Here is a 20,980-nt window from a genome sequence, read left to right as displayed (position 1 = left end):
ACGCACAACAAAACGAAATACTGTGTGGTCCTCAGTATCCTCGGTTGTTGTTATGCTTGAGCCCATTGCTGCTGCCACAGTGCCAATCCGTGTCATTGGGAGTCTTCTTCTTTTACACTGACCCTCTGCTTCACTAAGCATAATGTCCTTTTCCAAGGACTGGTCCCTCCTGATAATATATCAGAAGTATAAGAGATGAAGTTTTGCCCTCCTTACCTCCAAGGAGCATTCTTCCAACAGACCTGTTTGTTCTTCTGGGAGCCCATGGTACTTTCAACATTCTTCTCCAACACTGTAATTCAAATGTATCAGTTCTTCTATGGTCTTCCTTATTCATTGTCCAACTTTCACATGCATATGAGGTAATTAAAAATACCATGGCTTGGGTAAGGCACACCTTAGTTCTCAAACTGACATCTTTGCCCTTAAACACGTTAAAGAGGTTGATCTTAGACTTGGGTATAAAACACCAACTAAGCAATTAGCCCAAAGTACCAAGCTGAAACCCAAGATGAGCAAGAAGCAGATCTATGTACTGCATCAACAGCAATTCTGAAGAAGCTGCTTCTCCATACAGTGCTAAACATGGCTGTAGTTGTGAGGTAGGTTCTGTGGCTGTTCTGAATCTACACCTGGAAGACCCTGTATCTCCCAATCAGAGACTTGAATTCAGGTGGAAACATGATGAGACTTCCCTTCTCCCACCCCCTCTCAGGCAGCACTAGTTGGCGGTACCACCATGATCATCGGCCATGTCCTGCCTGACAAGGAAACCTCCCTCGTGGATGCCTATGAGAAGTGCCGTGGTCTGGCCGACCCCAAAGTCTGCTGTGACTATGCCCTCCACATGGGGATCACCTGGTGGGCACCCAAGGTAACGGTGCTGGATGGAATCCAGGAAGAAACCACAAGGGCTCTTTTAGGCTGAGGGATCTTTTGGTCTGAGCCAATTGGGTATGGTCCTCCCCTGCATGTGTGAGACATCCCTCCATCCACCATCCCAACTCCCCGCCAATTTTTCAATCGGCATAGTAAGTGTGTCTGCAATAGAAGGTTCTGGGGCCAGGCCTAGGAAGAGCTGGCTCCTTGCTCTGACCACAAGCTTTGGTGTCTCCTGATGTTTGACTTCTGCTCAGCCCCAGTCATTAGGTGCTACTGACACCATGCTGCTGAGCAGTGGGCTAAGCAGGGGTCAGGCCCTGGGTGTCGTTGAGGTTTTGTGCTGGGAGCCAACAGCACTGAGCTGACGTCTCAGAATGAATAGTCAGCTCCTGCTCTGGGCTGTGATTTCCGAATTCAACCCCTGGGTCCATTTTCTGTCTACGCCCCTGGTCTTTATGAGGCCTCGTCTTAATGGAGCAAAGTGAGGTATCGAGTGATAGCCTGGCCATCTGAGCTGGAGCCTCATCTCCTCCAGCATCTGCAGTCAGCCTCTTGAAAATCTGTAATCAGGGAATATTGTCTTTGCATTTTTTTCTCCAGGTGAAAGCAGAAATGGAGACACTGGTAAGAGAGAAGGGTGTCAACTCATTCCAGATGTTCATGACCTACAAGGACTTGTATATGCTTCGAGACAGTGAGCTTTACCAAGTCTTAGATGCTTGCAAGGACATCGGGGCGATTGCCAGAGTACACGCTGAAAATGGAGAGCTTGTGGCCGAGGCAAGTCTGTGGTAGAGAATGTATTAGGGATGGTAGTAGAGACAATTCTCAGAGGGCTCCTGTCCACCCAACCCTCGTCCTGCAAGGTTCAGAAAAATCACATTGGAAAAGAATAAGTGAGATGTGAACACAGCAGATGCAAATCTTGGTCAGAAGGTCAGAAAAATCCAAACTTTCCTTCTCCCTGTAAAAATCTCTCTTTACAGTCCAAAAAGATTGTGAAGTCTTGGTGAATGATGTCATATTTCTAATGATATTTAGCTCATTTCAATTCCATTATAACAGAAGAATTCGAAGCACCTCTTAAGAGTAATTTTAATGATATTTGACATAGTTAATAAATAACAATGCAGCTTTCCACCTTCCTGCACCTCTTCAGAGGAACTGAAATAGTATAGAGATCTATTCACTAGCACTAAGAAAGACAAGCCCCTTTGTACTCTTAAGTCTTAAATAGGATACTTGGGTCAGAATTGCTTTAGGGTTGCTGAACTAGATATTTGTCTAGATTTTTACTGCAGGAATTCCAGGCCTATTAGTTAATCACTGAACTACATTTTTTAGGATGAAAGATAAGTTGAGTCATTTTAAAGTGAGACTCAGGGGAGCCTTACTGCAAGGGACCCTTTGTTGCCAAACTGATTCCAACTCTTATCAAACCTGTAGGCTAGTATAACTGCCCTGTAGAGTTTCCACGGTTGTAAATTGTTACGGAAGCAGGCTGCCATATCATTCTCTCTCAGTGAGGTGGGTGGTGTTCAAACAGCTGACTTTTTTGGATTGCAGCTGGGCACTTAACCACTGTGCCACCAGGGCTCCTTTCCTGTGTTTATTCTGCTTTAGAGAATGAATACTGTAGAAGTGAGAAAAACCATAAGCCTATTGGAATGGGCTGTGTCTTGTCTATTTGCTGGCCCTTGGGTTCAGAATTTTCTTCTCTCTCTGATTCAGTGTTTTCTTTTGCTGTCATTCAGGGTGCAAAGGAAGCACTGGATTTGGGTATCACGGGCCCAGAAGGAATCGAGATCAGTCGTCCAGAGGAGGTGAGAAAGATTTCCTTCGTAAATTTCTTCCATGGCATCTTTTAGAATAGAAGAGACATCAGTAAATCTAAGTTGCATATCACTCTCTACTTGGTGAAAGTCCCATCTGGAAGCTTCCCAGGAAGCAGCTTCTTCCATGTGGAGGTAGACTTGGCCTTGAGCTTTCTTGGGAGAGACAATTGGGGGACCAGACCCATTCATTTGATTCTGATTCCCAGGATCTGGAGAAGAGAATGTCAGTACTCCAGAGGTTACTTTGTTCAAAACTGAGTTAGGAGAGAAGAGGCAGACTGAAAAAGCCATCAGATGTTAGAAGGAATTCCAACCATAAGCTGTGTCTCATGTTGTAGGGACCCTTCCTCCCAGAAACAAGAGACATACACATATCTTTGCTTTTTCCCTCTTTTTATTCACTAGGTTGATAATTAAAAGCTATGCTATCCTTCTGCCCTCTCGTTTTAGCCGTGATACAGTTTTGCAAGGTATCAACACAAATCCCCATAGCTCTCCTGCTAAAGGACCCTATTCTTGAGGGACCACATTATTCTAATGCTTTCTTACACTATGACCCTGTTCATAGTTTGCTGGGGAGAGACCACTGTTTATTTTTCAAATCCTTGAATAGTTGGATGTCCATGAGTAATTGATGAGGGAGGCTTCAAGAGACAAGGAAAAGACAGGAAGGTGAAGGTACTCATCATCATAGCAGGAACTAGCTTAACCCTACAGTGGGGTCAGCTGGGGAGACCCACCTCACTCCTGCCCCAGATCTATCCCCAGATCTATCAAGTCCTTCGATATAGGTCCTATTTGGGCACATCAGAATTGGTAGAGAAAGATGTACCAGATTCAGCAAAGTAAATTGTACTAAGGGGTTCCTGTAAGATCAGGAGTGAGCAGGGATGGAGTCAGGCCTGGACTTACTTTTTTAGGTAATAAAACAGAAAGCAAAACTTTGACTGTGGTGTAGTAGTAATAACAAGAATCATCACTATCCTTTGTCTGCTGTCTTTAGAGGATGGCTTCACTAGCCCAGGCTCTTGAATATATATAATCACATGTATTCTCAACCAGGGGTGATTTTAGCTCCTGGAAACATGTGATGATGTCTAGAGATATTTTGGGTTGTCACATTGAGAGATGAGGACTGGTATCAGTGGATAGGGATTAGAGATGCTGTTAAACATCCCACAATGCATAAAGCAGCCCCACAACAAAGAATTACCTGACACAAAATGTCAATAGTACCAAGGATGGCAAACCCTATTCCAACTTGAAATCAGTCAGCTTCACTCCTTTGATACAGTGCTGAGATGGCTTTGGAGAGAATGCATCAAAAAACAAGAGAGATGTGACTCTGGGGTGTTTTTATTTGTTTAATGTTTCTTTGCTGCCTGAATATCACCTAGCAAGAATATGCCCAATTTACTAAATCCTCAGATTCGCTCTCAGCATGAGCTGAGATGGTCGGAACTTGGTATCCTTACCCATGCAGTTGGCCCCTCCGGCTCTGGGTCAGATTGTACAGTATCTTCTATGCAGTGGGTTCTTGGGTATGTGTAGCCTTGCATGGCTATAGTGAAACTTGGGTTCATCCTATCCTTTGTTTCTAACAGCTGGAAGCTGAAGCCACTCACCGTGTTATCACCATTGCAAACAGGGTAAGTAGACCCAGCTCACCCTAAACTCAATCTTTACTCTGAGATCAAAAAAACCAATCTCTATAGTTGTGTGTCATTCCACTCTGGTTGTGAGCACCATGCCTGACTCACAGGACCCCAGAACTATGTGCTGAATGTTTCCCACATTGTGAGTCAGTTCTGACTCATAGCAAGTCTATGTACAACAGAATAAAACACTGCTCAGTCCTGTGTCATCCTTATAATTGTTGTTCTGTTTGAGTCCATTGTGCTGTCCCTGCGTCCATCCATCTTGTTAAGAGTCTTCCTCTTTTTCACTAACCCTCTACTTTACCAAGCATGATGTCCTTTTCCAGGGACTGGTCCTTCCTGACAACATATCCAAACTATGTGAGACGAAGTCTCACCATCCGCACTTCTAAGGAACATTCTGATTATAATTGTTTCAAGACAGATCTGTTTGTTCTGTCAGTCCATGGTATATTCAATATTTTTAGCCAACACCTTAATTCAAATAAATTGATTCTTCTCCAGTTTTCCTTATTCATTGTTCAGCTTTCATATGCATATGATGTGATAGAAAATACACTGGCTGGTCAGGCTCACTTTAGTACTCAAAGTGACATCTCTGCTCTTTAACACTTTAAAGGAGGTCATTTGCAATAGATTTGCCCAGTGCAATACATCATTTGATTTCTTGACTGCTGCTTCCACGAGTGTTGATTGTGAATGCAAGTAAAATGAATCCACATAGCTCTCCTGCTAAGAGAGGACCATAATTTAAACTTAGAGAACCATAATTTAAACTTAAGCCACTGGTTCATTGTTTCATCATTTTTTCATTGGTTCAAGGTAAAGCCTTCTCAGGGTAACAAGTTGCAGATGCAGTATGGTGATAGGAATGAGTCAGAAGTTCTGGCTTAGTTTTTTACTGTAAGCTTTTCTATCATATGCAAGACACTTAACCTCTGAAATACTATTCTGTTACTTATAAAATTGGGGTGATAATATTACTCAATTTTTCTCAAGACAGTTGTGAGGCTCAAAATCATGGAAGGGAAAGCACTTCATAAATAGAGCACTTACAAAGTTTATTCGTCCTCTATACCATGCCTTAAGGGTCTGAATAACTCAGACCATCTGTACTACCTCCTCTAGAACAGTAACATTCACAGTATGCTCCCTAGACCAATAGCATCAGCATTACTTGTTAGAAATAGGTACCTGTTGGAAATACAAATTCTCAGGCTCCATGCAGACCCACTGAATCAGTAACTGGACTGTAAAGCAATCTGGGCTTTAACCATCCTTCTAGATGTTTCCAGTGGATGTTAACATTTGAGAATGTGTCCTCTAGAAAGTCCTGGGTGGTTCCAAAGGATGTCTTGGAGTTGTGGTGTTAGGAATATCAGGAAAAACAGAGAGATTGTTGGTCCATCTGGTCTCAGAATCAGAACAATTTCTACACCACACCTCTTGTCCTCCTAATGTGATAAAGCAAAGAAGGCATCAGAAATACATTTAGGGAAACCACATTTCTCTCTCTCTTTTTTTTTTAAATGATGTCAAGTGGGTTCCAACTCATAATAACCCTGTATAGGGTTGCCAAGGAGCAGCTGGTAGGTTTGAACCACCAACCTTATGGTCAGTAATCCAGTGCTTATTGTACAATATCACACCAGGACCCCATTTCCCATTAGCTGTTTATAACTGACAACTGGATAAGGACTTATTGTCATACTGACAGTATTTTATCAATTCCTTCCTATTGTAAATTTACCCCTAGAATAAGGAAAGGTCTGAACAACAAAAGGGAAGCTTCTTGTTTTCTTAGCTCAAACGTTTGCCAAGAGAGTTAAGTTACAAACCATGGTCACACCACTTGCAGAGGAAAAGCCAATCAATACTAGAATCCAGATGTCGATTTACAAGATCAGTGTTGTCTAGCTTAGGCTCTAAGCCCTGAGCCCCTTGTATTTTGTGCTTTTCCAGGGCACTCTCTGTCTACTAATACAACAGCTCTCAGAGGGCAGAAATCATCATCTTAAATGTAGAATATAATACATGACGATCTCTAGATCTCACTTTGGAAACCCTATACAGGGTCACTATGGGTCAGAACAGACTCAATGGCACTTCACAACAACAACAACAATTTTAAACTATAAGTAATAATGATAATCCAGAAAAGTTTAAAACCCAAATCAATCCCATTGCCATCAAGTCAATTCCAACTCCTAGAGACCCTATAGGACAGAGTAGATAGAACTGCCCCATAGCGTTTCTAACACTACAAATGTTTATACAAGCAGTCTGCCATATCTTTCTCCCAAGGAGCAATTAGTGGGTTTGAACCACCGACCTTTTGGGTAGCAGCCAAGTGCTTTAACCACTGCAACCATAAGGGCTCCTTTCCAAAGAGATGATTAAAGGCTGATTCTGGTTGGATTATAGAATGTCTCAGTTTAAGACTCAACTGTCCTGATCTGACATTCTATCACAGATGAGCCTCCTTGGTGGGCTCTGGTATAGGAAGCTGCTGCCCCTCCTTGCAGATAGTTCTTCAACCTGTGCCTGCACTTTCTCTACCAGCACAAAACTGTCATCTTGAGGTGGGCTGGAGTCATGCTGGGCAGATGATGGTGCCAGAACTGATTTTGCTGTGCTTATTTGGGTACCTGTGCAATGTATGGACATGATGCTCTCTACTGGCCACTGTCTTTCCTGTGTTTAGACTCACTGTCCAGTTTACCTAGTCAACGTATCCAGCATCTCAGCCGGTGACGTTATTGCTGCTGCTAAGATGCAAGGTGAGTCCTTGGAGGTGGACAGTCAGGGCACGTGTGAAGGGGGTGGGAAAGCAGTGGGCCCTAGTGTAGCACGCCCCTGAGACCTAGCTCCTGAGGCCAGCCTCCTCAGTCTTCCTTTCCCTCCTCTCTATTGTTAGCTTCCTCAGAACCACACTGAACTAGCCTGGGGTAGGTCTGTTAGGACCAGAATTTTTTCCTCTGCACATTTGTATGTATAACAGCTTTGCAGAGTATCTATCACCTCTCCTGGGTCTGGTAAAAATTTCCAAGTTGTAGATCAACTTGTTAATTGGTATCTTTTTGGCCTCTTGGGTTTTACTGGTGGTCGTCTTGGTAACCAACAAGAGTCCTGGACCAATTCCAACAGACATTCATGGGATGCCAGAGTAGGCCCTGAAGAAAAGCAATGTGTGGACCCAACTTCCCTATATAGCTGCCTGAAACCCTTGTACAAGCCTGAGGCCCTCGTATGTCTCCAGTTGCTGATCACTTGGTAACATCTAAAGGCTTTCTAATTCCTGGTAGCCCAGTACAAGGTCCTGGTAACAGGAGAAACAAAGTCACAGTCACATACCTGGGGATAAAATTAAGAAGCAAAAGCATCAGCATCCCAACTTTCACACTGTGTTGCCCTCAGACCCCACCTCTGCCTCTTCCCTGGTTGTTGAAGGCTTTTGTGGTGTCTCACCTGCACTGCTGCCTGGCCTCCTGTCTCCCCAACCACCAGTGATATTCTTGAACAGTAGCTGCCTATTGGGAAACATGGCACCATGTTGTTTGCAGAGTAACAGTCCACACTGTTCATGGCATGACCTTAGAAAGACCTGTCCTACCAAGCCTCACCTCCCAACTGCACCTTTCACATACTGTGCTCCAGCCACACCAGACTCTTTGCTCCACCACTTGGAGCTTGCCCACCTTGGTGCCCACAGCTCTGTTTTTCCCTGTGGTGCTGTGGGTTAATGTGCTGGACAGCAAGGTCAGTTTGAACTGCAAGGTCAGCGGTTCAAGCTCACCAGCTGCTCCTCAGAAATCCTATACAGGGTCGCTATGAGTCAGAACCGACTTGAGGATACTTAACAACAACATCAAAGTCAACATGGCATATAGGGAAGCTCTCTAAACTTGAGTTCTATTATGCTATCTAATGCCTAAGTGGTCTTGAGCAAGACCCTTCTTCTCTGACTTCAGCTCCTTCACTTGTAAAGTGGCTTCTTATGGTTTTGACCTCTCTTCTAGGGAAAGTTGTGCTGGCCGAGACCACCACTGCACACGCTACGCTGACAGGCTTGCACTACTACCACCAGGACTGGTCCCATGCAGCCGCCTACGTCACGGTGCCTCCCCTGAGGCTGGACACCAACACTTCAACCTACCTCATGAGCCTGCTGGCCAAGTAAGGCTGGGGTCCCCAGAGCATATCATGATCTCCCAGTGAATTCCATCCAGGGAGTGTGTAGATGTTTAAGAAGATGTACAGACACCAGGAAACAAATCTGCCTAGGTTTAGTTTCATTGTGTTTGTAGAGTTTTGCTTTTGTTACCTTCTCCAGAGCCTATCAAATGATTTCCATCCTATTATACTTTGATGGCCATTTATTTTGCAGTGAGAAGCTTCTGAGGGTAGAAGGATAAATAGCATATATAAGAGTATGAACAGTGGGGATTCCGAATATCAAAGGACATTGATGTCTGATTCTAAAGCGGACTGGGGAGCAGTAGGATGTGACATCTGGCTTATCCTAGAATATCTGTAGATCTTTCTGTCTTTGACTGTTTTTTCTTTCACCTTTTCCTCTTGTCATTTTCTGCATTGTGTTGCTCTCACCTTGTGTGCACCTCTCTCCTGTGGCTTTCTCCTACATTTCCTTCCCCTTTTTTCTAAATGTTCTCCTTCTCCATTTCTCTAGCTCCTGTTTTTGTAACATCCTCTTTACCCCATTTGGATCTAATCTAAAGAAAAGAGTGTAGTGAACAACCTGAATTCAGTGGAGCACAAATAATGAAAATGTTTTGCTTCATCCTAATAATCACTTGCTGCTTCTTTCTCCTGGTGACATTTTGGGTTGAGAGCATTGCTTTCCTATCACTATTGGTTATTAAAGCCCAGGCCACTTTAGAAAACAGTCTTCTCCCCATCCCCAGCTGGCACATAGGATGGAAAGATTTTTGAAAAAGTGGCAGGGTCAGGAGGAAAGGGCTCTTCTCCACACCCAAACATGCATCTGTATCCCTTCGTTAAGTTACCCTTCTTTTCAGGCTAAAAGGGACTGAGCTCTGGGGCCCTCCCTATGTAGGGCACATGTTCAGGGGAGACGATTCTAGCTTGACCTCTTCTACCTGCACCTTCCCAACTTGTAGCTCTTAAAATACCCTCATGGACCTTAGCATAGCAGTTTAAGCCCTGCCACTTCCCAGGACCCAGAGGAAATTCCCATATTTTTGCTGTGGAGGGAGAGCAGGCTGCCCCCACCCTACCAGTTCTCCTCATTCTGACGCTCACACAGGCTCAGAGGCAGGTCCACCAGTCTTCCCAACTGTGAACCTCTGCTCTGTTCTCCACAAGAGAATCTCTTGAAGTGTGCTCTCCCCTGGCTTTGGGTAACTGGGGAGGTGGAGGAAAGGAAGCTACACTCATCCGCATGAGGGAGGGAGAGGAGGGAGAGACTACAGAACCCTTCACTCTGCCCACGCCTTGGTCTTCCTCCTGCATCTTCTGCTTTTATAGACCTGGGGGTGGGGGGTGGGCAGGAGTATACCTACCTAGCGTAGTGGTTACTAATTGGGCTGCTAATCTCACGTCAGCTGTTCGAAACTACCAGCCATTCCATGGGAGAAAGATGAGGCTTTCTGCTTCCATAAAGATTTACAGACTTGGAAACCGTATGCAGGGTCACTGAGTCGGAATCGACTCCACGACACACTACCACCACCCTTAACTTTCAGTCCTGATTGTCCCACTCTGCATACTATTCTGTTCACAACCCAAAGAGGTAAGTGTAGGGAAGGAGTGGTTTTTCAAATATAAGTGGGATACAGTTGATAGGATCTCAAGGCGAAGATAGTCTTCGTTGAGCGGCACTATAGGCTATGGCACAGTGGCAGCAATTAGATTCTGTCCTGTAGCTTCAACTTGGTATCAAGCAACAGCAGTTCCTACAGCTTGAAATGAATTGAAAGGATAAGAGAGGATGAAAGACATTTGAGATCAGCTCTTACTTTTGAAAATGGTTTTCACTGGGAAAAACCAGCCTCATTTTCATCATTGTCAACACAACAAAGCAAATATCCAAGACCCGCTATGATAATTTGGACTTGGTGCCAAGGTCAAAGAATCTTTTGAAAGACCTCAGTTTGCTACAGGCAAACTTATTGAAAGAATAAAAAGATAATAAATTCCTGGGTAAGGAGTCCCACCCACATAAATTCTAGTCCCCAAACACTCACAAATTCAAATGGAAGTGGAGGGCAGAGAAGAGATGGAGTATTATTAATTAAATAATTATAATTTAAGGTTTTATATCTAGTCTATTTTGACAAATTCATTTAAGTAATTTAAATAAATTCTATTTAAATAGAATCGTGATTTCATATGTTATGAGAATACTTTGAACCCCTGTTTTCAATCAGTGCTTGTTATAAATGGGTGCTGTCTTATAGGATTTAGAGCATCATTTTACCATTTAAATGATTCGAATTTATGATTGCTATGAGTTTGCTCTTATGGCACATTTTTGGTTATCATTTCTTTGAGACACAGAGCTTGAAAGAAAACCCAGACCTATCATATGATGTAACGTCTTAGGATTTATCAGAGTAAAAAGTATTTGATCTTTGTATAGATTCTGACTTCAAAAATGGGTCAGAATTTTTTTTTTTTTTTAATTTGAACATGTTAAATTTTAAAGTACTTGATAGAGTCAGTCATTTTTTCAAACTTTAAAGAGTTTGGATGGGCTTTTCCTGTGGAAGGCCAGAGCCCTATCAGAATGTGACCAGGTTCATTGGGCACTCACTTCATGGGCACCTACTTGTATAGGCCTTTGTAGAAAATTTGTTGCTCAGTAAGATTTGTTAATTCACAAATGGGAGTTGGGCCAGGTTTCCCCTGGGATCCTTGACCAGTCTAATTCTACCCTTGGACACATCTTCTGATCTAATCCCTTCCCAGCTATCAGGATGATCCTGAGGAGATGGTGAAAGCTTTGAAAACTCCATTCATCTCTGACGGGTTCTGTGGGTCTGAAGAAAGTGGGGAATCCTTGGGGACTCTAGAGTAATTCCATGTTTTGTGGATTAGAAAGATCCTCTAAGAGGGCGCAAAAGAGTCAATCTGGCCCAAGCAAATTTCAGCCTTGCCACAGAAGAGCTAAGTCATCTTACTATGGATTTTGCCAGGTCATTTGGCAAGAACTGCAATCATTGAGCCATAGCCCTATGTGTCCTCTAAGAACCTTCAGAATCTACCTCCTCACCAAGTCAAATAATGCCCTCCACTCTCAGATTCCTCATCTGAAGTGGGCATCTTAGATGGCATGAAGGCATCCATATGCCTTTGGTGCCTCGTGGTGTGGCGTTGTAGGATAAGCACTGGACCACAAGGTCAGTTTGAACTACAAGGTCAATGGTTCAAACTCACTAGCTGCTGCTCTGAAACCTTGTAGAAGGTAGTTCTGAGTCAAAACTGACTCATGGCACTTAACAGCAACAAAGTAATATTAGATTTCCTTACCTAACTCTCGAGCCATGGTGTGTCACTGTAGGGTAAGCACTGGACTAGTTGTCAAAAGGTTGGCAGTTCAAACCTACCAGCTGCTCTCAGAAACCCTATACAGGGTTCCTATGAGTTGGAACTATGAAATGGCATACAACAGCAATACCTAACTCTCAGGATTCTACTGAGTGGACCCTTCACCTGACCCTCTGAGAGTTCCCATTAGTTGCCCTCTTCCAGATGACCCTCCTACTCCAGACATGACCCTCCACATTTCCTCCAGAGTCTGTCCTGGTCTATACATGGGAATATCTTCGTCCCTCTGCCCTTCATGCCTCTGAGCCCTCGGCCTACTGTGATGTCTGAGCATGGCCCGCTGCCTGCCTCCCTCAATGGGTTTACCACCATGTACACTCTCTGTTGTAAGCCTCTCCTCTGATTTCCTAGTGACCAGGGAGCCCTTTAAGAGCCCAGCCATGCATTCTTTACCCACACACAGGCTTGTATGGAGTACAGACTTCATAAAGGTCAGGAAGATGGTGTCCTGGGAAGTAATGGTAATAAACTTATCAATTTGCATATGACTGTTGGTCTTTAAGTCAGAATTTTCTTGTCTTTTCCCTCCTTTCCTCTTTTGGGTCATTCATTGTTAAATGCCATCAAGTTGGTTCTGACTCATAATAGTGACTCTGTAGTCTAGTGCTTATCCTACAGAGTTATACCAGGACTTGTTGCTGTTAAGTGCCTTCGAGTCATTTCTGACTCAGAGTGACCTTGTATAGGGTTTCCTAGGAGCAGCTAGTGAGCTTGAGCTGGCAACCTTGCAGTTCAAACTAACCTTGCAGTCCAGTGCATTAGCCCAAAGCACCCCACCAGGACTTAGAGCCTCCATATCCAAGGAAGATGTGGCTCTGAATTGTTTAGCAAAGTTAAACATTGAACTTGTCAACATTTTACCAAGCACATTCCTATTGTCAGCAGGGACTGGCAGTGTGTGTACTCAGGTGCTGGAGAGGGTGGGAAGGAATAAGGGGTTGAGGAGAAGGTGGATGGGTTAGGGAAAATTTACCTATGATAGTAAATCCACCTCCATCATTTCACTTTAGTTTCTTTGCCCACTTCTCCACTTTTAAAATCCCCAAAGTCTCTCCTTGATGTCTCCTATGGCTATACTTATGTGGGACAAGACATTTGATTTGGCCTTTTGTCTCTGTTTTCTGAAAATATCCCTGGGAATTCCCCAGTAATCCTAGCTGTCTTTGTTTCCCAAAACAGCCAGACAGAATTTAAATATATGCAAATAAGTTGGGAGACACCCTCAATCCCAACATGACAACAGAAAGGGGGAGCCATGATAAGCTAATTATACATATTCCTTGAGTCATGCCTGTGCATTTCCCCCAACTGTGGAACTATGGAACCCTGGTCCTTGGAGCTTTCTCTTGAGGCTTTCTGGATTGGTGGAAACATCCATGTATGCAAGAGGGTGTGGACCATCCCTGAAGACAGTGGAAGCTGCTTGATGTATCTCTTGGGTCCTTTCTGGGTATAATAAATGGGTAACTAAGTGGTGTGGCACTGAACCACAAGGTCAGTTTGAACAAGAATGGGGGTTTAAACTTACCAGCTACTCTTCGGAAACCCTATACAGAGTCACTATGAGTTGGAATCAACTCAACAGTACTTAACAACTATAGGTAATGTTCTACGTGAATTCTGTAAGCGATTAAAAAGAATCACCTAACTCTCAAGGGACCACGGGACTCTTACTTAGCTCAGAATGGTTAGTTCAGAGAGAGGCTGTGTAGTTAATTCAGAGAGAGGCTGTGAATGCAGTTGATTTATGAAGACCCGGGTCTGGATAGCTGGGTGGCAGAGGAAGGCTACACAGGCAATTGAAGTTGAAGGACAACCCTTCTCATTTGTGACCTAGCCCAGGGGACTATGGCGAGAGGGGGCTGACTGGGCTGCAGTGCAGGAAGTTGTGCAGACTTCTGAGCCTGTGGTACCTGTTGACCTAGTACCTGGTAACCACAGATGAAGTCTGACCTAAGTCTGGGTGATTAGGATGACAGAGGAAGTGCCCCAGGAGTGGCTGGTGATAAAAATCATTGAGATATGTAGGAAGGTGAAGCCTGGGTCCAATTCCAGATGGCCACTGGATTCATACTAATTCTTACTACACAGTATTCAATAGAGGTAGAACTTGTCCATCTTGGTGGGCCCCTTTAGTAGTGCAGTTAGTGACAAGGAACTACTACACTCTGCACATATTACCATTCTATAGGTGAATGAATTGAGTGACGTTCACTCAGATGAAGTAATTCATTAGGGATCATATAGCTACTAAGTGGCAGAGAGCCAAGACTGGAATCTGCTTTGCCTGGTTCCCTACCAAGGGAATTTTCCAAACGTGTACCACACCTTCTGGTACCCTTGCTTCCTCTCCCTTACCTGTCGCTTCTTCTCTCTGCCCAGTGATACTCTGAACATTGTAGCCTCAGATCACCGGCCGTTCACCACAAAGCAGAAAGCGATGGGCAAGGAGGATTTCACCAAGATCCCGCATGGAGTGAGTGGCGTGCAGGACCGCATGAGCGTCATCTGGGAGAGAGGAGTGGTATGTTTTCTGGACCCCTCCCCTCTAGCCCCAGGAAGAGTTTTACTCCCAGGAATCCTCTTCCAGAAAGTTCTTAGATGGGCTGACTCAACCACAGCTTCTTGCGTCACTCAAAAACAAAACTAAAAGATACCCTTATCTCTCTGTTTTTTTTCCTGGTTAGAAAAGATAATAAGATATATGGTAGACATTTGGAAACCACAAGCAGTATATGAGTTCTGATATGGTACTGTAGGATAAACATGAGACTGCTAACAGAAAGATTGGCAGTTCAAACCCACCAGCGACTTCTTAGAAACACTATGCAAGGTTGATTTAGTCTAAATGAATTGATGGCACTTAACAACAACAAAAGGGAAAAAAATCCATATAATTTCATACACTAGAATAATCACTCTTAGCATTTTTGTATATTTCTAGATCTCTTTCTAGGCTTGTACTATATATTATTAACTAGATTAAGTTTTTTTGTTTTTTTTGTTTTTTTCATTTAACAATATATCTTTAGTATCTCCCTGAATCAGTAAAGAGTCTTTTAAAAAAAATCTTTTTTAATGGCTATGTAATATTTCCTCCAATAGAAGTGCCATACTTTACATAATTATTCCCTGATAATTGGAGCTATAGTCAAATGTTTGGGAGCACAATGGCTCCATATGATAAGCACTGGATTGCAACCACAGGACCCGTGGTTCAAGCTCACCAGCCTATCCGAGAGATAATGAAGCTTTCGTCTCCTGCAAAGATTTAAAGCCTATACAGGGTCTCTATGAGTTGGAATTGACTAACCAACACTTAATAACAACTCACTCAACAAATGTTTGCATTTACAAAGAATACCACAGAGAACCTCTTTGTTCATGAATATATGTCAGCATTTCTGATTATTTCCTTAGGGCTGATTCCTAGAAGTAGATTCCTGAGTACAACAGTATAAACATTTTTAAGGCTCTTGCTATAGTTTGTGTAACTGCTTTTCAAAAAATCAGAGACTGAGGTTTCATTTGAATCCCACCTGTTCTGCCATGAAGAACAAATATATTTGGTCCTACCTGCCACAGACTAGATGTAGCATAGAGTGTAAGCCCCGAAGAGTTTTGAAGTCTATGAGCTCAGGGAAGGCCCAGGGATAGCTCAGGAACTCTCCTTTAAAGAGAGTCCCTTACTCTCACTGGAGTAATAGGATGCTTTTTCAGAGCATAGGTATATAATCCTTCATAGGTGAAGTGGGGTAACTCCTGATTCATCCATAGTGGACACAAGTAGAGCTGGTTTTGCAAAGAGAAGGTAAATTTGCACCAGGTAGGCTGATGCAAAGGAGAAAGGAATAAGTAATCCCATAGAACTAAGCCAGATACATTGGTGCATCTGAGAGGCTTCCCAGAGCATTGTCCTCCTTAGCACTCCTACAGTAACTGAGTTAAAAGCCCACCAGCAGCCAAGGTCAAGGTAACCTGGGGTTTAAAGCACATACCTGGGGCCTGGCTGACTTGACACTTTTGTCCTATTTTAGGTTGGAGGAAAGATGGATGAAAACCGTTTTGTGGCTGTTACCAGTTCCAACGCTGCTAAGATTCTCAACCTGTATCCTCGCAAGGGCCGCATCATCCCTGGAGCCGATGCCGACGTGGTGGTGTGGGACCCAGAAGCCACAAAGTAAAATTTACTGCTAGTCTCCAGGGCTAGAGGGACTTGAAGGAACTTGCATTCCTAGATTCCACAGGCATATATAATGTTTACACTACTCATAGCTCAGATAAGCATGGCCTTGGGGTCAGTTCAGCACATATGTGAGTGCTTGCCATGTGCCAGGTACTAGGAATGCAACAATGGCCAGACAGACTTGAGACCTACTCCAGGGGAGTCACACCTGCACAGCCCTTCACAGTTTTCAGAGATGTTTCACATCTTTTTTTGTCTCTTATTTTCACTCTGGGCTTTTTATTTATATCCATTTTACTACTAAAGAAACTAAAACCTAGAGAACACAGGAACTCCCACATTATGTAGCTAATGAGAGACTGAACCAGACAGCTGTCCTGACCCCCAGGTCCAGTCTTTTCCACAAGTTCTCAGCTTCTGTAATTGTCAGTACCTGACAGCCTCCTGGTATGGCTCTGTAAGATAATCCCTGGACTGCTAACCACAAGATCAACAGTTCAAATCCACCAGCCGCTCCTGGAAACCTTATATAGGGTCAAAATGAGTCAGAAATGACTCAGCGGCACTTAACAACAACGGTAAATAAATGAAGTGTGTTGGGCATGATCAGCATGGTGAGCCAAGGAGCTAATCTTTGTATAGCATCGTTTTAACTTAGGCTTGTGCAGAAAAGATGGGGATCTCTTTTATTGTTAAGATAAATTTCATTTAGTCAACACATATTTGGTTAATGCTCTAGTTAGCCTGGCACTTTTCTAGGTGGTGAAAATATCATAGTGAACTAAATAGACCAAAATATGCTGGGATGTTAGAGATGAAAAGTTGGACTGCAAAGAAAGCTCACCACCACCCACCCTCATTCCCAAGACAGCTTTGGTGTCTTCTCCACTAAGATGTTTGAGAAACCCTGCTCTGTGCCCCTAGGTACAAATGGTTAACACTTTTGGCTACTTACCAAAAGGTTGGCAATTCGAGCCCACCCAGAGACATTCAGAAAATAATCTTACCAATGAACTTCTGAAAAATTAGCCACTGAAAACTCTATGGAGCACAGTTCTATTCTGACACATAGAAGGTCACCATGAATTGTAACTGACTTAAGGGCAACTGGTTTGGTTTGGTTTTGGTTTCTGCTGTGCTACCTAATGGTCCTCACTACTGGTAACAGGTGACTGGTGGTGGAGAGGCCCAAAGGCATGATGATCCCTTCCCATGAGCACCCTAGGAGATCAGGGACACCTTTACCTCTTCTCAGAACACTTTCTCTCTTCCCCCCTCCCTCACTCTCAGGACTATCTCAGCCAGCACCCAAGTGCAGGGAGGAGACTTCAACCTGTATGAGAACATGCGCTGCCACGGAGTACCGCTGGTCACCATCAGCCGGGGACGTGTCGTATACGAGAATGGTGTCTTCATGTGTGCAGAGGGCACTGGCAAGTTCTGTCCCCTGAGGTCCTTCCCAGACACCGTCTACAAGAAGCTGGTCCAGAGAGAGAAGGTAAGATGGGAGGGTCAGAAAGATATGTGCGAAGTGGGTGAAGCCCTCTGTTGGGGACAACTTCTATGACTTTTCAATCTCAAAGATGCTTTCTCTCTGTTGCCCCACACAATCCTATTGCCTGGAATGGTTTCAGCCTGTGTTCATCCAGCCGCAACTTCCTTGGAAACCATGGAAATAGTAGTAAAAGAAGACCTCCAACTAAATAAAATTCATTTGGAAAAATTTCAATGAAATTCTTGAAACTGGGGGAATACAATGGGATGCTTCCAGCTGTTTGCAACATCTGGTCTCTAGGAGAATTCTCCCGCTGCCTCAGGGCCCACAATTCTTGTCTTGAATCTGGACTATCCTATTTGCCCTGGTATTGCTGTTTCCCTGAGCACTCTGTGACTACAGTTGTTGTTGTTAAGTGCTGTTGAGTAGGTTCCGACTCACAGTAGACTGGGTGAACTTTGCTGAGTCTGAGCCCCACAGCACTGGCATGGTTAAGTCTACAGTAGTTCATGGCAGTGTGAGGGTGAGCCTGAGGTCTTACTTGGGATCACGTAAAACCCTGTGTGCTCACTCCACCTTAGGTTCCATCTCATCTCAGGGGATCCCCATTCTCTGATGGGTAAGTAAATGATTCCCACACTCAAGCAAGGGAAAGCTCAACATTTCTAGTTGTTTTGGGGACTGACTGGGCAACTTTATCTCTGAGAGCAGACCTAGAATCTGGCCTGAATCCTTAGTGACAACCCACAGTGCTGAGAACATCAGTCCTAGCCTCTGGGTGGAGTTGCAAAATCTTCAGAAAAGAACAAATCTGACAGAGAGCTGAAAGCATCATTTTCTCTCTCTTCTTTTCCCATGGTGTAAGAACATCATTATGACTTCCAAATGCTCATGCTGACTATAAATGGGTGAGGATTTTAAATGTATCGTGACTTAGGGCCTAGGAGCCACGTTGGGCCTAACAGTCCTACCCGGACTCCACTGTTTTAATCATGACCCACCTAAGAGATAATCATCCTGTTTCTTAGTTCCTTCCCCGATACAGCCTCCCATCCTGGTGCTCTGTACACAGCAAGTGCTTCATATGTGTTCTAGCGATAAGGTCAGTGAAAGCTTCGGAGTGAGTCAGGAAAATGGCCTTGATCTGGATTTGTTAGTCAGCTGCTTGTCTGTAAGTACGTGTGTATCCAGGAAAGTATTCTGTATGTTTATTACACACATGTAATAAAGATGACACAGGACCGGGCAGTGGTCCGTTCTGTTGTGCATACAGTCACTGTGAATTGGAACTGACTCGACAGCACCTAACAACAACAGGCCTAAGAATCCTGGTGTGGTGATTTAGGATAAACACTAGACTGCTAACCACAAGTCCAATGGTTCAAACCCAGTAGCCACACCTTGGAAACCCTATATAGGGTCACTATGAGTTGGAGCCAACTTGATGGAACACAACAACAATGACAGGCCCCAGACCAGCTCATGAGAGGCATCTCCTAGGTCCCTTTCAGAAGACCACTCCATCACCCTTCAGCCCCAGCATTGTAGACATGTCCCAGGGCAACATCAGCTTCCTGTTCCCAGATTCTGTTCCCTCCACCCTGGCCAGCTCCAGCTTCCATCAGGGGACAAGAAATTTAGAAGACCTTACAGAAAACAGACTCAGCTACCATTTTGCTGAGCTCCAGAAATCTGCTTAAGACGACCTCAGGAAGGCTTTTAGGCACTATCTTGGTCTTGGGACATTTGCCATCAAAGTCATTTGGCATCTCCTCTTCAGTCCAAATGTCTTATTTTAGTTCTCTATTCCTTTATGTAAAGGTCCAGCTTCTTTTCTCAGTTCCCCAGACCTCCCCTCCTTGTTTCCACCCAAGTGTTTTCAGAGTGGCTGCATCTCCCTGTGGCCAAAACTCTGCTCTTGCTGACCTGCATAGCCTCAACCCTGGGGTGACCTGAGGACTGACTCCTTCAAGTGGAATGATGGACAAATTGACCTTCCTTCCCCCTCAAAACCCCTGACCAAGACTTGATTTCACCCTAAAGTTAAACAGTAGTAGACCCCTCTGCCAAAGCTGTCTCACAAAAATCACAATTTTCACAACCTGCAAGAGAGTTGAGTGTGTAATGGAGCAAGGGAAACATTAGCATTCAGCAATGCTAGGGTTGGTCTCCATCTTAATTACCACATAGAGTTGTAAATGGTCAGGCAAACCCAGGACAACATGAGCCCCTGAAGGTGCAGAGGGAAATGGGAATGTATCTGTGACTCTTGAGCTCCTCTTGCTGCATGGTCCTTACTGTCCTTTAGTTTAAAGAATCCAAATGTCTGTCCAGTGGGGGTAGTGGTCAGCATTTGTTTACTCCACAAGCTGCTACTTTAGGATTAGAATCCTACTTTGGGCAAAAATCTCTTTCCTATGGGGTTGTAGTGGAGCTGCGTCTACCTAATCCTCTCTATCTCCTATGGGGGTGTAGGTGACCCAAGCGGGCCCCAACAGAGCACTTCCCAAAGAATGTGCTAAAGGAACCAACAGAAGAAATCCCTTCCTCTAGTGATGAAGTTGGGCAATACTAGCCCCAAAGTTGCTGGCAGTCATGGTTCTTGCCTCCCAGCGAAAGCAGAGCAAGTAGAGTAAAAGCACCTCCTTTCAGTATCTGAGCTCACAGCTTCTAGACAACAATATGGGTTTTGATGTAGAAAGGGACTTGAAATAGGTACTTTAGCAAAATCCAAGATACAAAGTTTGGCAAAGTCCAAAGCTTACAGGTGGATGGAAAAGATATTTTATTAAGACTAAGAAACAGCCTAAAGATTGCTTAATTCTTAGAATCAGTGTTACTAGAATCACCGTGTTTCTGTACACCCAGGGGTCATGAGGCATGCTATAGTGTTGAGCCAACAGGCCACAGAAATAGACTTTAGCCTGGTTCCACTATTTAACAGTTGTGACTATGGGCAACTTGCTTAACTCCTGTGAGTCTGTTTTCATTATTGTACACATTGTTGTTATTAGGTGCCACAGAGTTGGTTCTGACTCATAGCGACCCTATGTATAACAGAATGAAATATTTCCTGGTCCTGCACCATCCTCAAAATTGTTGTAGCCCCTGTGTTTATCCATCTTGTTTGGGGTCTTCCTCTTTTTTGATGATGCTCTACTTTGCCAAGCAGGATATCCTTTTCCAGGAACTGGTCCTTCTAACAACATACCCAATGTATATGAGGCAAAGTCTTCCCATCCTTGCTTCTTCTAAGGAGCATTCTGACTGTACTTCTTCCAAAACAAAATTGTCCTTTTGACAGTCTATAGTACTTTCAATATTTTCTGCCAAT

At 43.9% G+C, this 20,980-nt stretch overlaps 1 protein-coding gene across 1 annotated transcript in view; it reads left to right on the top strand.

The window, feature by feature from the left end:
• Positions 1-20,980, top strand: part of DPYSL5 (dihydropyrimidinase-like 5) — a 62,326-nt gene that overhangs the window by 33,009 nt on the left and 8,337 nt on the right. Inside the window, exons 2-10 of the mRNA XM_006835211.1 lie at positions 716-874; positions 1,483-1,662; positions 2,637-2,705; positions 4,322-4,366; positions 7,080-7,155; positions 8,395-8,551; positions 14,348-14,489; positions 16,003-16,145; positions 17,442-17,649. Coding sequence (XP_006835274.1) covers positions 716-874; positions 1,483-1,662; positions 2,637-2,705; positions 4,322-4,366; positions 7,080-7,155; positions 8,395-8,551; positions 14,348-14,489; positions 16,003-16,145; positions 17,442-17,649 — 1,179 coding nt within the window. The remainder of the gene's footprint in view (positions 1-715; positions 875-1,482; positions 1,663-2,636; positions 2,706-4,321; positions 4,367-7,079; positions 7,156-8,394; positions 8,552-14,347; positions 14,490-16,002; positions 16,146-17,441; positions 17,650-20,980) is intronic.

This window comes from Chrysochloris asiatica, unplaced genomic scaffold (genome assembly GCF_000296735.1).
Source record: "Chrysochloris asiatica unplaced genomic scaffold, ChrAsi1.0 scaffold00016, whole genome shotgun sequence".
Lineage (NCBI taxonomy): Eukaryota > Metazoa > Chordata > Mammalia > Afrosoricida > Chrysochloridae > Chrysochloris > Chrysochloris asiatica.
Note: the sequence above shows the minus strand (reverse complement) of the source record. Positions and strands in the feature narration are given on the sequence as shown.